Source organism: Gracilinanus agilis, chromosome 1, assembly GCF_016433145.1.
Source record: "Gracilinanus agilis isolate LMUSP501 chromosome 1, AgileGrace, whole genome shotgun sequence".
Lineage (NCBI taxonomy): Eukaryota > Metazoa > Chordata > Mammalia > Didelphimorphia > Didelphidae > Gracilinanus > Gracilinanus agilis.
In genome coordinates this window covers 391,813,539-391,829,101 of record NC_058130.1, presented here as the reverse complement: position 1 = coordinate 391,829,101, position 15,563 = coordinate 391,813,539, and the positions used below count along the sequence as shown (strand labels likewise).

Genomic DNA, 15,563 nt, shown 5'->3' with positions numbered 1-15,563 from the left:
TTTTCCACAAGCATTTCTTACTAGCTAACCCAGGTATTTAAGTTTCTTAATTTGTGACATTCTTAAACATGTTATTGAACACAGTAAATGAAAATAAAACTAAAAAGTCTCCCTGTATTCTCTAAATCAAACTAGACATTTTGGTATCTTATTTCATTTTATTCTTTAAATCAACTAAGAAAGTGTTCATATTGTTTAGTTTATGTCACTAGGACTATTTCATATCTTAGAGATACGGCTTAAAACTGATTTGCTAAAATAGAATTTTTTTCCCTTTTGAGAAATTTTAGTGGGAAAATTATGCCTTTGAAGTGAGTCACAATTAAAAAGAAATTTGAGTTCATACAATTCTTAAATATTCTTTTAATCTTTGACCAGCAAGTAAAAAAATTAAAATATTTATAAAGTAGATATGAAAATATCTGGATTGATCCAAATTTATAAAGAAAGGAAAATAAAAATAGCTGAGTTTTGGGAATCAGAAACAATGCCTGTTCTTCCAGGTTATTCTTATAGCACTAAATTGCCTTGGTGTCTACTCCTCCAAGATTTTAATACCTAATACAATAACAGAGTACCATCAATATATGCCTAATAGCAAATATAAAGTATCTACTGGTAGTCCATCTCTCATAAAACTGCCTTTAGCTTTAATTCAAATCCATTGATTCCTGTTCTAGTTAAACCTAAAGAACTTAATATGTCTTTTAATCCTTTTATTTTAAGCTAGGATAAAATTAATTTTACCTTGGAACTGTGCAAAGCCAATTAACATGATCTTTAGAGTTATTTAGTAAAGTGCTCCAAACTGTTAAATTTATCTTGACCTCATGGTTGCACTCTCTGACTGCTTTTTAAATGAAGTAATCAATATCTCACAGCTCCTTAAATAGCTTACACTTCTCAAATATTTTACCTATGTTCTATTTAAGCAGTAAGCAACGTGTTTATTCCTGTTAGTGTGCCTGTCAAGACAATTATACTAAATTACAGCTAGTATACTTTTGGGGAAAGGAGAACATGGATAGCAGTTAATTTAATAGAGCATCAGAGCTTCACATTTTGCTCTCTCTATCTCAAGAATGAAGAAATCTGACTTTTCATTTGTATTTAGTGCAGAAATTTCATCCTGTTTGCAACTTAAAGCATACACATTTCCTTTTTTTTTTTTTGAGCAGTATAGTGTAGCTTCTATTTTCCACATAGGGCTATTGGAGGATATTAATTTTCTTACTGTGATAGGGTGATCAACCGTCCTGTCAAGAAAATGAATCTCTGTGTCACCCTTTAGCATGATTAAATGGAGGCTCGTTGCTGTGAGAAAATACCAGATTTTCATGAGACAAATGAAACTCTAGTGAAGACTACTTTTAAAGACGTTATTTCATTTTTAAAATTTCAGAATCTCTCATTTGGCTGTCAGTATATTTATGTGAAGACATTACAATTAATTGTATTATTTTCAACATTTTCATTGAAATGAACCCAAGAAAAATAGTTGCTTGGTGATTTCATTTTTTTTTTTTTTATTTCAAGAACCAGAGAAAATGAGGCCAATTGTTAGAATAAGATCTGGCATGTTTTCTACAGTTGCTAATCAAATAGTCAATATTTTTTTTTCCCTGTCCTATTTTGGTCATGAAATTTCTACCTTGAATAAGGAGTCCTTACCTTTTTGGACCTAGATCTGGATCTGGATCTTGTACAAAATTATATGTCACAAAGTTGGAGCAAAGACGTTAATACTATGATCATCAGGGCAACATCCTATAGAAATGTAATAGGTAATTTATGTGTATGTATATACATATCCAAAGTATCAATTATAAATATGAAATTACCTCAAAATTTTTGAAAGAATTTAAATTTTTTATTCTGAACATGTAGCAGAAGATATCAGTTAACTTAGGGGTAACATGTCCAAACTGATGGTGTTTAAAGGATGTCATTAAAAACATACTTAAAATTCCTAATTGCTGAACTTATAGGTCTTTAACATATGATTGTAGTACTCAAACAAAAGGAAGACCAACAAGGGAACAAAAGTTCACTAAATGTCCCTGTTGTTTAATGTCCAACTGGAAGCTCTTTGGGGTGTGTGTGTGTGTGTGTGTGTGTGTGTGTGTCTGTCTGTCTGTCTGTCTGTCTGTCCTTCTATCTGAAAGTATGTGAGTGTGAGTGTGAGTGTGTGTGTGTGTGTGTGTGTGTGTGTGTGTGTGTGTGTGTGTGTGTGTGTGTGAGGNTGTGTGTGTGTGTGTGTGTGTGTGTGTGTGTGTGTGTGTGTGTGTGTATTTTCTTTAAGCAGTGGCCATTGCAGAGGCTGAAATGCTGGGGTCAATGCCTTGCCTATTGATCAGTATCCCTGCAGTCCCTTGCTCCAGCATCTGCTTCATTGGCTTCTTTCAGTGCCTGCTTCAGTACATTAGAATAGAAATCCATAACCAGAGCTGTGCTCATCCAAGCAGGGGAAGAAACTAAATTAAATGGTATAAAACAATCTTGGATCAGGAGTTTGTGCCAATTCATCTTGATCTAAGATGTCACACCGGGCTCTCTGTCTGAGCACCTGGGCTAGAGGCAGCCATAGTGAAAATAGATGGAGCTGCGATCATTCATTTGTCAGCTAAGGAGCACGGCAGTGGTTAGCAATTCCCTTCTGCAGAGGTCAGCTGACAGAACAATCAGTGCAACTGCAGACTAGAGCTTTCCTTTGAACTATTGTTATGGAGCATGCTTCTTGCTGGGACTGGGGGAGGGGAGCCAGGCTTGCTTCCTGTTTCAAGGATACTATGGAAAGAGTAAAATATGCTCTTTATGTGTATAGATGTAGATAAATAGAGCCTTTACTCCTTGTGTGTGTTCATGTATAGACATAAAACTATTATTAAGTGTATGCACAGTGATATAGATAATCAAACTGGTAAATATCACTTCATCTGATGTTAAGGTCCATTTTCATCCTTCTTCCCAGGGAGGCAGTGATTATTGATTTTTTTTTCTTAGCATGGTTAAGCTTTTAGATTTTTTTTTTCTTTTTCTTTAGTTGCCATATGACCATCACAACTACCAAGGTACTGAATGATTGGAAATACATATGTACAGACGTAAACCTTTCCCCACCACATGCTAAGACTTTTTTTAGTAGTATTTTCTTTTTAGTCATTACAAAAGAATAGAAAATTCTTCTATAAAAGTAGACATATTGTTGCGCTACCAATAAATAAATGTTATTTTGTAATGCAATTTTAAGAGCCTGTTTTAAGCATTTTCCTTTTACTTTTTGATGGATTATTAAGTTTAATAAAATGTCTATCTTGATCATAGAATTTACAAATTGACAAAATATTTTCAGCACTATAGTAACATATGCAAAATATCATGCTTGTTTTGTGTATGAATAGGCATTGCTACATAAGTTTTTATATTATTATGTATTTATTTTAGTAATGTTTAAAGTTTTTTTATAATGCTTGTTTAAACTCCTTCCTGAAGGAATATCTTCCAAAGCAAATTTATTCTCTTAGGAATCATTCTGCTTTTCTTCTTTGTATGTACTGTGGTCAAGTTAATAACTGAAGTTGACAGAATTTTGTATCTATTTTTTTAATTTATTATATGAAATCTTTTGAAATTAACATTCAAACTTTTTAAAAAATCATATTACCAATGTATAACAAGTGTCATACAACCAGGTTAAAAAATGCCAGAGTTTAGTGTTGGCCACCTCATTTTCTAAATACAGAACAACTTGTTTTCCTTTTCCCTAGATCATAATGATTTAAAGCAGCCTTTCCTCATTTCTTTCTTTCCTTTCTTTGTCACTCTTGAATTCATTACCTTTAATGAATGAATATATATATATATATATATTTATATTTATTTATTTCACATAAGGATATGTGAAATAGAACTAAGGAATCTGATTCAATGTTCAAGTTGTCTAATATAGACAACTAATGTTTCCATTGGAATTATAGATTTGTTTAGTTGATCAGGTGAACCAGCCAAGTTAGCAAATACCACGTTTTGATTCAAAGCTTCTCTCTAACTTCTGATACTCTTATCAATGTTGTCCTTATCCAGTGAGTGTAATGACTACACTCTTCAAATTTCTAAGGAAGCAGTAAGACCTAGGGGAGTGGAAGGAGGGCTAGATTTGGAGAGAGGAATATCTCAATTCAAATATACTTTCTGTGTGACCATGGGCAATACACAACCTCTCTCAGTGTCCTAGGTAACTGTCAGACTGTACTAGTAGGAGGTGTTTCCATGTGGTATTCGTATATTACTGTTATTAAAGTCTAGGAACTCTTCTTCTACCTCTAACATTTCCCTTTCCTCCAAAAAAACCTCTTCAGCTAATTCATTTTATCCAGTCAAGACCAGGATCATGCTTTATACCCAAAATCCCAGATGCCCTGTTGCTGTATTTCTCCATTACTCCCAAAGTGCTTTTATGCTTCTTGCTCTGGAAAGGACATGACAGCGGACTACCTACAGGGACTGCCTCATTTTTATATTTGTATCTCTCACATGCCCCCTACGTTAGTGACTGGCACATCAGATATTTAATAAATGCTTTGTTGTTGTTGTTGTTGTTGTTGTTGTTGTTGTTGTTGTTGTTGTTGTTGTTGTTGTTGTTGTTGTTGTTGTTGATCCTTTTATTTTTTTTAATCATTCACTTATAGGTCTCTCTTAAGCTAACTTCCTATATCATCTTTACACCTTAAACTACTCTTGTTGCTTCTGCTCTCTCACTTCTTAGCCTCTTAAACTGTGGATTCAATGCAATCCCCAAAGGATCAACTGAAACTGTTTTCACTAAGGCAAATGATGATCTTTATATTGTTAAATCTAATAGCCTTTTTTTTTAGCCCTCATCTGTCTTGACCTCTCCTTAGTATCTGACATTATACATCATTTCATCCCCTAAGTACTTTCTTCTCTCTCAATTTTCATCACATTGTTCTCTCTTGATTTTTCTTCTGACTTCTTACAGTTCTCAGTAGTTTTTGAAAGATTATCATATGTGTATATACCCAATGACTGTTTTTGACTCTTTTCTCTTGCCGGGATCTGATTGTAATGATAGATGCCATGGTTCAGCCAACCTCCTTTTAGACAATGTGGGGAACAATATGGAAAGAACAATTACATTGGAGTCCAAGACTCTGGGTTCAGATCTTTCCCTCTGGTATTACTCTCTGACCTTGTTCTGTCATTAATTCCTTTGGATCTTAGATGGTTCATTTGTACAATGAGGATTTTGTGCTACATGACCTATGATGTTTTTATAACTTTGGATTTATGACCCATAATACAGATGTTTCCCAGATCTACATATCCAGCTATTATTTCTCTTGCATTCATCAGAATCTTCCAATTGTCCATTCTGATTGCCTATTTGATATCCCATTGGCATATCTAAAAAAGAACTGATCTTTCCCTCCTATATCCATTTACTCTTTTAACTTCCCTAGTTTTACAAGGGCACCACCATCCTTTGCAGTTACCCCAGTTTACATTGAAGTCATAGTTCATTGTTCACTCCTTACTCATAACCAAGCATTTTTCCTTCATAACCTTTCTTACATTCATCCTTTTCTCTTCACTTATGCTATATCTATTCTAATTCTAGTCTCTGATCCTCACTCTGATTATTGAAATGGCCTCCTAATTGTTTTCCTCAATTCCATGCTCTTCTCTTTCAAATCCTTCCTTTAAAAGTCTGCCAAATTGATATTCTTAAAGCTTGGGTCAGACTAGTTCACTCCCTTCAAAAAGCTTAGGTGTTCCCTTTTACCTCTAAGATAAGATATAAAGTCATTTTCCTATTCAAGCCCTTCACAGTATGGTTCTAACTCATATTTTCAGGATGATTACACTTTGTTCCACTTCACCCATACTGTGTTCTTACCAAACCAACCTCCTTGATGCTTTCTGTTCTTGATATTTTATCTCCAAATCCCTAATCTTTGTGCAGGCTTGGAATGATCTCCTTCTTTACCTCAACTTTTTTGGGAAAAACAAACAAAAAAACAAACCCTAAAATATATGGCCTTTTTCATTTCTCCTCTATTATTTTTAACTTATTCTGAATATTTTTTTTTGTTTGAACTAATCTTTCCATATTTTGTAGAATGTAAGCTTTCTGAGGTCTTGGGTAGTTTTCTGTTTGGCTTTGTATCTTTAGCAGTTAGCATAGTTTCTGGCATGTAATTGGTGCTTAATAAATTCTTATTAAATTCTGTTGAATTGAGGAGATAGTGTTGTCATTTTTATTATATAGGTTTTACCTAACTCAGAACAGTGAATATGTTTCCAAGTATTTGTCTTTATTTCTATAATGAGTGTTTTATGGTTTCTGGTTTTTTTTCCTAAGTATGTCTTTGGTATTTTAAAACCTAGATTTTTTTTGTACTTTGCAGTTAATTTGAATATAATTTATCCCCTATTTTCTTTCTGCTTTTTGTTACTCTGAGTAATTACTCATTTTTTGTGGATTTGTTTTTAAAACTTGCTGCTTTATTGATACTGTTTAGTTTCTTTGATTCTATGAGGTTTTCTAGGGAAGCTATCAAATTGTTTGCCAGTAGTAGTAATTTTGTCCTTGTAGATGTCTTTGGTCTTTTAAGGTTTTTTTGTTTCTGTTTTTTTTAAACAGTTTATTATCACTATTTCCTTTTCTGTATATTTATTAACCATGCCTTAAGTATCAAGTTCTAAAATTTTGCCAAGCATTAAAGTCAAAATTACTGAATATCATTTGTAAGCTTTACTTTAAAAAAAAAACAGAATAGCATTTGGCATTCTCTTTGATATTTCTCAGGTAAGTCATAGAAAAATAGGGAAGAATGGTAGAAATAAAGAAGAGAGGAAGGAAGGAAGAAAAAAAGGAATGGAGGGAAGAAATAAATGTAGAAAGAAAGTCCTTCAAGTCTCTTCTAAAATCTCACCTTCTAAAGGAAGCCTTTCCCCAATACCTCTTATTTCTAGTTAATTCTTTATTAATAGTTCCCTATTTATCTTGTGTATACTTGTGTGTATATATATTTGTTTGCTTCTTATTTCCTCCTTTAAATTGTTACCTTTGAGACAAGGAATAATTTTTGCCATTCATTGTATCTTCAGTGCTTAACACAGTTCCTGGCACAAAGTATACACTTAAACATTTAATTGATTGACTAGGTAACTTTGAGGATGGCAGTTCCTTCAACAGCAATAATCCATTAAAAATTTAAGTGCCTACTATGTGCCAGGCATTATGCTGAGCTCTGAAAATAGTGACAGAAAAAGACAGTTCTTACCCATAAGGAATTTAACAATCTAAAAGGGGAGACATCATCAGGCAGAGAAAGTGGGGAAGAGGTGATAGAACCAAGGGGTGCGCAGGAGTATCTTGTTGTGTGGAATTGAAACCAGGAAGTGTAATAGATACAGAATGGAGTGAGCTGAGCCCAGTTTTCAGCCCTGTGTAAAGGTACTGAGAATATTTTGAGAATAAGTTTGGTACTTGATCCTCCAGCTTTCTAGTCAGAGAGGAGACTGAGGGAGTTGGAGTCAGTCAAAGCCTGGAGTAGCATGATGGTGAGCTTAATAGTGATGAATTTATCCTGGGAGGAGCATCTTATTCTGTGGAGTGAAAACCAGGAGTGAGATGCAATAATGAAGTTAAGAAAAGGGGAAGGGAGAGGAAAGATAACGAGTTCAGTTTTGGATATGTCAAAATTAAAGTGTCTACAAGATATATTTCCAAGAGGCCATTGGAAGTGTGAGACTGGAGATCAGAAGAAAGGTTATGACTGGACAAATTGATGAGAGAATAATCTGTATAGAAATAATAGTTGAATCTATGAGACCTGATGAGATCACCAAATGAAATAGTATATCGAAAGAAAAGAAGAGGGCACAAGATGGAGCATTGGAGGGATCCCTACTCTTAAAGGGTGTGATGTGGATGAAGATCCAACAAGGGAAATAGGGAAGAAGGAATTAGACTGGTAGGTGGAAAACTAGGAGAGAAAAATGCTATGAAAATCTAGAGAAAAGAATAGCAAGAAGAATGGTAAATAGTGTCAAAGGCACATAGTCATAACAGATGAGAATTCAGAAAAGGCCATTAGATTTGGCAGATATATGCCAATTACAATATCATATCAGTTTCTACCTCCACTCACCTTCATGCAAATGGTTTCTACCATGCTTTTCCCACTCTGGTTCCTCAATTTTCTTACACAAACATACCTTCTTTACTTAATGTTATTTTATAACATCTTATTTCCTTTTCTGTTTTTATCAGCCTGTGTGCCATCCCTCTAAATTTTAGTGATATTCATGGCATCATATTTGTCTTCTTTGTATTAGTGATTCTAAAGCAACTTAATTCTTATTTCAGCTATGTGAATTTATACACAGACAAGTGAAAAATAAAGATTTTAATTCCTTAAATTCTTTTGTCTTGTGGATTTGGGGCCATCTCTTTTCCAATGTTTTTCTACTTTTTATTTTTTAGGTGCTTTGGTATCTTACTTGGTGGCTTTATACAGACAAGTTTTCACCTTCCTATTTCCTTTTCAGTTCATAACCCCTTTGATGAACCTCTTGCAAGGTTCACATGTTTGTAGAACCGTGTTCTTCTTGACATGCATTAATCCTGAATATTTACAAGGTGACCATTTCCATTCTTTTCTTGCATTTATCATTGTCAGAGAGCACAGAGACAAAACAAATTCTGGAGCCAGGAAATATCATCCTTTTCCCAGCCTCCAGTCAAATCACAGAATCAGATTTTGAGAATTGGAAGGGACCTCAGCGGCCATCCAGTCCAATCCATATTTGAAAAGAATTCACCCCCATAACATGCCAATATGACATTTCTGTAAGCTTTTTCTCTCTCTTCACATGACATTTTTTAAGTTTTAGTTTCTCCATCAGTAAAATGAAGAGAGACCAGAGTCAATGATTTTTAAAGCCCACTTTTGTTCAAAAATTCAGATCATGTTATGTAGATTTAACAAAAATCTTATTGCAATTTCAGGTTACTAAAGCTTGAAACTTCACTAAGATTTCTAGAACATCCCATATAGCCTAGTAGTGATTTTTCTTTGAGCCATAATCATAGCCACAATTATAAGCATGTATGACTTTATCATATATTAAACTTTTGAGAAACTAGTAAAAAATTAAAATTTCAAGTAAATTTATATTATTTCTGATGTTTCAAGTCAGAGAAAACTTTGGCTTATGCTCTTTTTGTATGTATGTGTATATTTTTGATGTGAGTTCATAATATCCATTTTTAATTTCAGGTTGTCTATCATCAGGTCTCCCACAAATGAAAAAAATATCTACATCATATGAAGAAAGACGTAAACAAGCTACAGCTATTGTTTTATTAGGAGTGATAGGAGCTGAATTTGGTGCAGAAATTGAGCCTCCAAAATTGCTGACAAGACCTCGAAGTTCCAGTCAAATTCCTGAAGGATTTGGTTTGACCAGTGGTGGATCCAACTACTCATTAGCCAGACACACTTGTAAGTATTTATGTCTTTCCTAAATATAGTCTTTGTTTTTCAGAGCATATTATTTGACAATAAAATTTTGCTTATCAAAAAGAAACATATGCTTGTTGTCCATAATACTTATCTTAAAGCAAGAAAATGTCCAATGTTTTATATATCATTTTTGCAAATTGTTTTGATTAAATCACTTCTGTTTTTGTTTTTAAAAAATTACCATATTCTAAATTTAAATGTCAATTCAATAGAAATTTATTCGTAAATCTTGAACATGTTATAGTGGATCAAGTGTTAAGACCTGGAATCAGTAAGTCTTAGGTTCAGAGCTCATCTCTGATATTTGTAAGCTGTGTGATGATTAGCAACATGCTGAACATCCCAAGTCTTAGCTTCCTCATCTGCAAAATACAGGGATTCAGCTGGATGGCCTCTTAGGTCTCTTCTCTACATCTGTGACCCTATGAGAAGAAAGTTTCACTTAATAGCAGCTCTGGATTCTGAGTTTTGTTTGTTTCTATTCCTAGTTCCCTTTGTCAGAATGAAATTCCACCAAAACCGAGTCTTCATTTCAATTCACAGCTTTTTTGGCTAAAATAATTTTTTGAAAAAGGATTCTAAGAAGTTTGAGTTTATTTAATCCTCACTGTACTGTTAAAGTGCCCAGAAGTTACAAAAACAATGAGATTCACTCTTTTTTTTAAAATTTGAGATCTTTAATTAATTAATTAATTTTGAGCATTTTTCCATGGTTACAGGATTCATGTTCTATCCCTCCCCTCCCCCCACTACCTCCCATAACTGACACAGAATTCTACTGGGTTTTATATGTGTCATTGATCAAGACCTATTTCCATGTTATTGATATTTGCACTAGGGTGCTCATTTAGAGTCATTATCCCCAATCATATCCTCATCAACCCATGTGATCAAGGCAGTTGTTTTTCTTCTGTATTTCTCCTCCCACAGTTCTTTCTCTGGATGTGCATAGTGTTCTTTTTCATAAGTCCCTCAGAGTTGTCCTGGATCATTGCATTGTTGTTAGTAGAGAAGTCTATTACATTCTATTTTATGACAGTGTATCTGTCTCTGTGTACAATGTTCTTCTGGCTCTGCTCCTTTCACTCTGCATCACTTCCTAGAGGTCATTCCCGTTCACATGGAATTCCTCCAGTTTATTATTCTTTTGAGCACAATAGTATTCCATCACCTACATATACCACAATTTGTTCAGCCATTCTCCAATTGAAGGGCGTACCCTCGATGAGATTCACTTTTGGTTCACTCAACTATATAGTTGAGACACCATTGTAAAGAAGTTTTTCAGCCATACTCAGCATCCTTATAAAGATCCATAATGGAACCACCTTGTTCTGAATTATATTTTGTTACTAGTGTTATTCTTATATTTAATTCATTTCTCCACCTCCTTTGAGCTTCCCATCTCTTGCTTTGGAGGAGTAACCAAACCAAATCATAAGATCATTCTTGTAAAAGACATGTTATATGACTCATAACTATATTCACCATTCCTATTCTAAGTTCCTTGAGATGGACTGTCTTTTTTTTTATTCATATTTCCATGACTTAGTACCAGACACATCACAAGTATTTAATAAATGCTTTTTTAATTCATTGATTCTGTTGCCAAGCTCACTATCCTGCAGTTCCCCCCTCCCCCATAGTTTCCAAAGTCTAGGTCTTTTATTCATTTTCAAAGGCTTATGAATTTGCCTTCATAATTTCTTCTAACACTAATTCTACCCCATCTTTAGCTGTAGTACTCATTCTAGTCATACCAGGGCCTTTTAGGTGCTCTTCAATATTAGTTTAAGTTTAATTAGAATAAAAAAAATTAAAAAAAGAAGAGACTTCTGAGAGTATTCCATCCTATTCCCCTATGCAGAATTACTTGAGTGTTTTCATTTCCAGTGGCAGGATGGAATGGCATGGTGGGTGGATGTGTCCAGTCTCTCTATTAATAGTATACTCTTCCAAGAAAGAATAGTTTTGTAAGGAAAAATTAAATATACTATTTTCTCTGATATTCTTTTTATAGTAGGAGACATTAGATTATAAGCTCCTTGAGGATAGGAACTGTTTTTTGACTTTTATATTGCTAGCACTTAGCATAGTGCTTGGCACATAGAAAGTACTAAAAAAAATGCATTGAATTGACATTGAGCAAATTTGTGTTTTTTTTTTCCATATGGGTTCTCCCTCTAACAAGCCTGATCTAAATTTATCACAGCTTCTCATACCATGCCATTGTTGGCTACATTCTCCCATAAATCCTCCTTAGAAAATCTACCCAGTGCATTCTTTTTTTTTTTTTTTTAAACCTTTCCCTTCCATCTTGGAGTCAATACTGTGTATTGGCTCCAAGGCAAAAGAGTGGTAAGGGTAGGCAATGGGGGTCAAATGGGTAAGTGTCTAAGGTCAGATTTGAACCTAGGACCTCCTATCTCTAGGCCTGGCTCTCAATCCACTGAGCTACCCCACTGCCCCCTACCCAGTGCATTCTTAAAGTCCTTCTAGATCTTTTTAACATTCTACTGGTAACAGCACATGCATAAGCACTTACCATTTTATATCCCTCATTCTCATTGTATGTTGGTTTGTTTCCATTTCTAAATTTTTACTAAATGCGATCTCCTGACCTACTTTTCACATATATATCCTAATTGGTAATATGCAAGAGTCATATTACATTCTACTCACCATTTATATGTATATAGCCTTTGGATTTTTAGAACTTTTGATTCTTTGGAGATTGTAGTGTACCATGATTCATAGCCATACAGCATCACTGTGCAACTATATTAGGGTTAAAAAGGTGGATCCTTATTGCAGAAAAGGTTGAAATTATTCATCATGCTCAGTACCAGTTGAAACATGAAACATGAAGATATTTTTGACCAAGAAGAAAAGAATGATTTCCTAGAAAGAGCAAACCTCTCACCCTCACTCCTCTCCCTGTTCCTATTTATGGATGGCATTTTACTGACTCTTATCAGTTCAATAATTCAATAACTATCTATTAAGCATTTGTTTGCTACGCCTTGTGGATACAAAGACTAAACTAAAAATGGTTCCTACTTTCATGCAACTTATATTCTCCCAGAAGGATACAACATATACACACATCAATATGGTAATCTTAAGAGAGAAAGATGCTACAAATTAGAAAGATCAAGAATGGTCCCATCCTAGTTGTGAAACTTGAGCTGTACTTTGAAGGAATTCCTCAAGGTGGAATTGCTGAAGAAGGACTACCTCTTCAAAGGCACAGAGATGGGAGATAAAATAGTTATGTATGGGGAATGACTAGCCTGCTATTATAACTAGAACAGAGAGTGGATGAGGGAAAATAAAGTAAATTGTGACTGAAAGTAAATGAGACCCATAGTAAATTTCAAGGCTATGCATGTTATATTTTATTCTAGAGGCAATAGGGAGTTACTGAAGATTTTTTTATCAAGGAGTGACAACTGGATCTGTTTTTAGGGAATATTCATTTATCAAGTGTATGGAAGAAAGCCGGGAAAAGGGAGAGCGACTGGATTCAGAGAGACCAAGTCACCCATATGAGAAGTTATGAGGGATGATAACTAAGTTACACTTATCTGTGAAGCTTTCTTCTTTTCTTCCTATGACAGCTCCTATTGGTTTAATTTTCATCAAGATGAATATGATTCCCAAATCTATTTATCCAGCCCTAACCTTTCTTATGATCTCTCTATGATCACCTGCCTTTTGGACATCTCAAACTAGATATCTCATAGCTATATCAAATTTAATATGTCCCAAACTGAATTATCTTTTCTCTTCATGCCTGGATAATTGGAATAACCTGGCTAATCTACTCTTTCTGTATTCTCTCCCCACTGTAATCTATCTTCTCCTTAACTGCCAGCATGGTTTTTGTTAAAGTTCTGGTGTGACCACATCACTTCTCCACTCAAATTTCAGTGACCCCTTCTTGAACTTTATTCCTTTCCACAAGATTCTATGATTCAATGGAACTAACCTCCTTACTGTACCTCACATGAGATATTTCTCTTCTCCATGCCTTTTCACTGCCTGTTCTCCATACCTTTTATGTTCTATATCCTCACCTCTTCCTCTTAGTTTACCTGGCTTCCTTTAAAAGTCAGCTCAATTCTCACCTTTTTCAAGAGACTTTTCCTGGTACCTGTGCAGCCTCTCTTTCCCTAAGCCCTTGCCTAGTAATGCCTTCTCTCAGAAATTATCCACCATGTATTTAAATTTTATTTTCATGTCCAGATCCAGCCCCCTCCCCACTGAGAAGTCAAGAAAAATAAAACCATAACAATATTGCTATTAATGTATAAATTCTTCTTCTGGTTCTGCTCTCTTCACTGTTAGTTCATACAAGTCTTCCCAGGTTTTTCTAAAGTCATCTTCTTTCTCATTTCTGACATTACAATAGGATTACCTTCCATTTATACCATATGTTTGTGTATATGCACACATGCATACATATCTGTGTAACTTGAATGCACATAGTTTTTGCATGTTGCCTGTCCCATTAGAATGTAAGAGCCTCTAAGGGTTGGGATTACAGTACTTTTTTTTTTCTTTGTATCTCCACTTAGTGAGAATCTGTTGTGTTTTGGGTGTAGGAGTAAGTGTGGATGTGTGGTTGCACATATGCACACACCCAGCTTAATAATATTTTCTTAGCTTTCCATCAATGGAATATAAATGGTATAAGTTTGAAATAGTAAAAAAAAATTTAATTTAATAATAGCTTAGTATCTTCAAGTCTTTAATCTTTACAACATTGTTATGAATAGGATAAATATTATAATTAATAATGATACAAAACTGATAGACTACATTAAGATAGTTAGAGGTATGGATGGAGTTTAACTGTTTTCAGTAATCTAGTAAGGTATCAACTCATTTATCCCCATCAGTGGAGAAGAGCATTGATATTCATGCATAATTAAATTATCATGAAGTGGTTATATGATAAAGTTTCATGTTTTATATTTGAATATTTGCTTATCATGCAAAATCAACTTTGAAATAAAATGACTAAAATTTTGGATCTTGTGTTAAATAGCTTGGTTCTGCAGTCTCCTTTAAAATTATGTATCTACTACCATTTTCTGTGAAACTTATATTTCTGTTAAATTTGTATTTTGTGATAATGTGATTTTGTTCTCAAAATGTTTGTTTTATGTTTTATTTGTATCACGTATGTTTTATTTGTTATCAATTTGCCTGGAATGAGATAATTAAATAATTAAATTTATGAAAGGCTTGGTGCTATATATAAATGATAAAAACAGAGTGATCTACTGAACATACAGATATGTTCATTTCACTTTGATACTCAGAAATCTTCAGGATTTTGCTCTACTGAGTCTCCAGAGTATAGATTCTTTTATCTAGTATTCAAAGCCTTACAAATGACATTCTCTTTTTCAGCCTTATCTCTAATTATTCCCCTTCATATACTTTATATTCCATAAGACTAGACAATTTCTGGCCCCTAAACATATGGTATTTTTCTGCATCTCTGCATCTTTTCCCAATTTATGTCTTAATTTATGAAGTCCCTTCATCTTCTCTTTACTTTGCTTTAGTGCTCTCAAAGTGCCAAAAAAAACTTTCTAACTTCTCTTGGTAAGAAAGGGATTCTTCTTTTAGACTCCATATAGCATGTTGTTTATGTATGTCAGATTGAATATTATAGCTATCTATGTTCTTGTCTTATTCCACTATCATAAGCTGACCCTTTCTAAAATTTGTGTCTCCTTAAGCATCTAACTTAAAAGATTCTTAATGAATTGCATTGTATTATATTTGTGTTGTGTTGGAGATAAAATCTTAACTGCATTCAGATGTCTAATGGGTTAATGTGAAGTTGTTGACTTTTATTATAAATAATTATCACTCTTATTTTTCAGTCCTCCCTAATAATAATGGGGAGCATTTTAAGCAAAATTAATTAAAGCAAATTAATTAAAGCAAATTGAAGTAAAACTAGCAAATTACATGTACATTCCACATCTC

At 33.9% G+C, this 15,563-nt stretch overlaps 1 protein-coding gene across 2 annotated transcripts in view; it reads left to right on the top strand.

Moving 5' to 3' along the window:
* The window catches only part of WDR7 (WD repeat domain 7), a 486,248-nt gene that overhangs the window by 236,974 nt on the left and 233,711 nt on the right, over nucleotides 1-15,563 (top strand). For both annotated transcript variants that reach the window (XM_044664595.1, XM_044664587.1), the window contains one exon: nucleotides 9,309-9,533. In XM_044664595.1, the coding sequence (XP_044520530.1) occupies nucleotides 9,309-9,533 (225 nt within the window). The remainder of the gene's footprint in view (nucleotides 1-9,308; nucleotides 9,534-15,563) is intronic.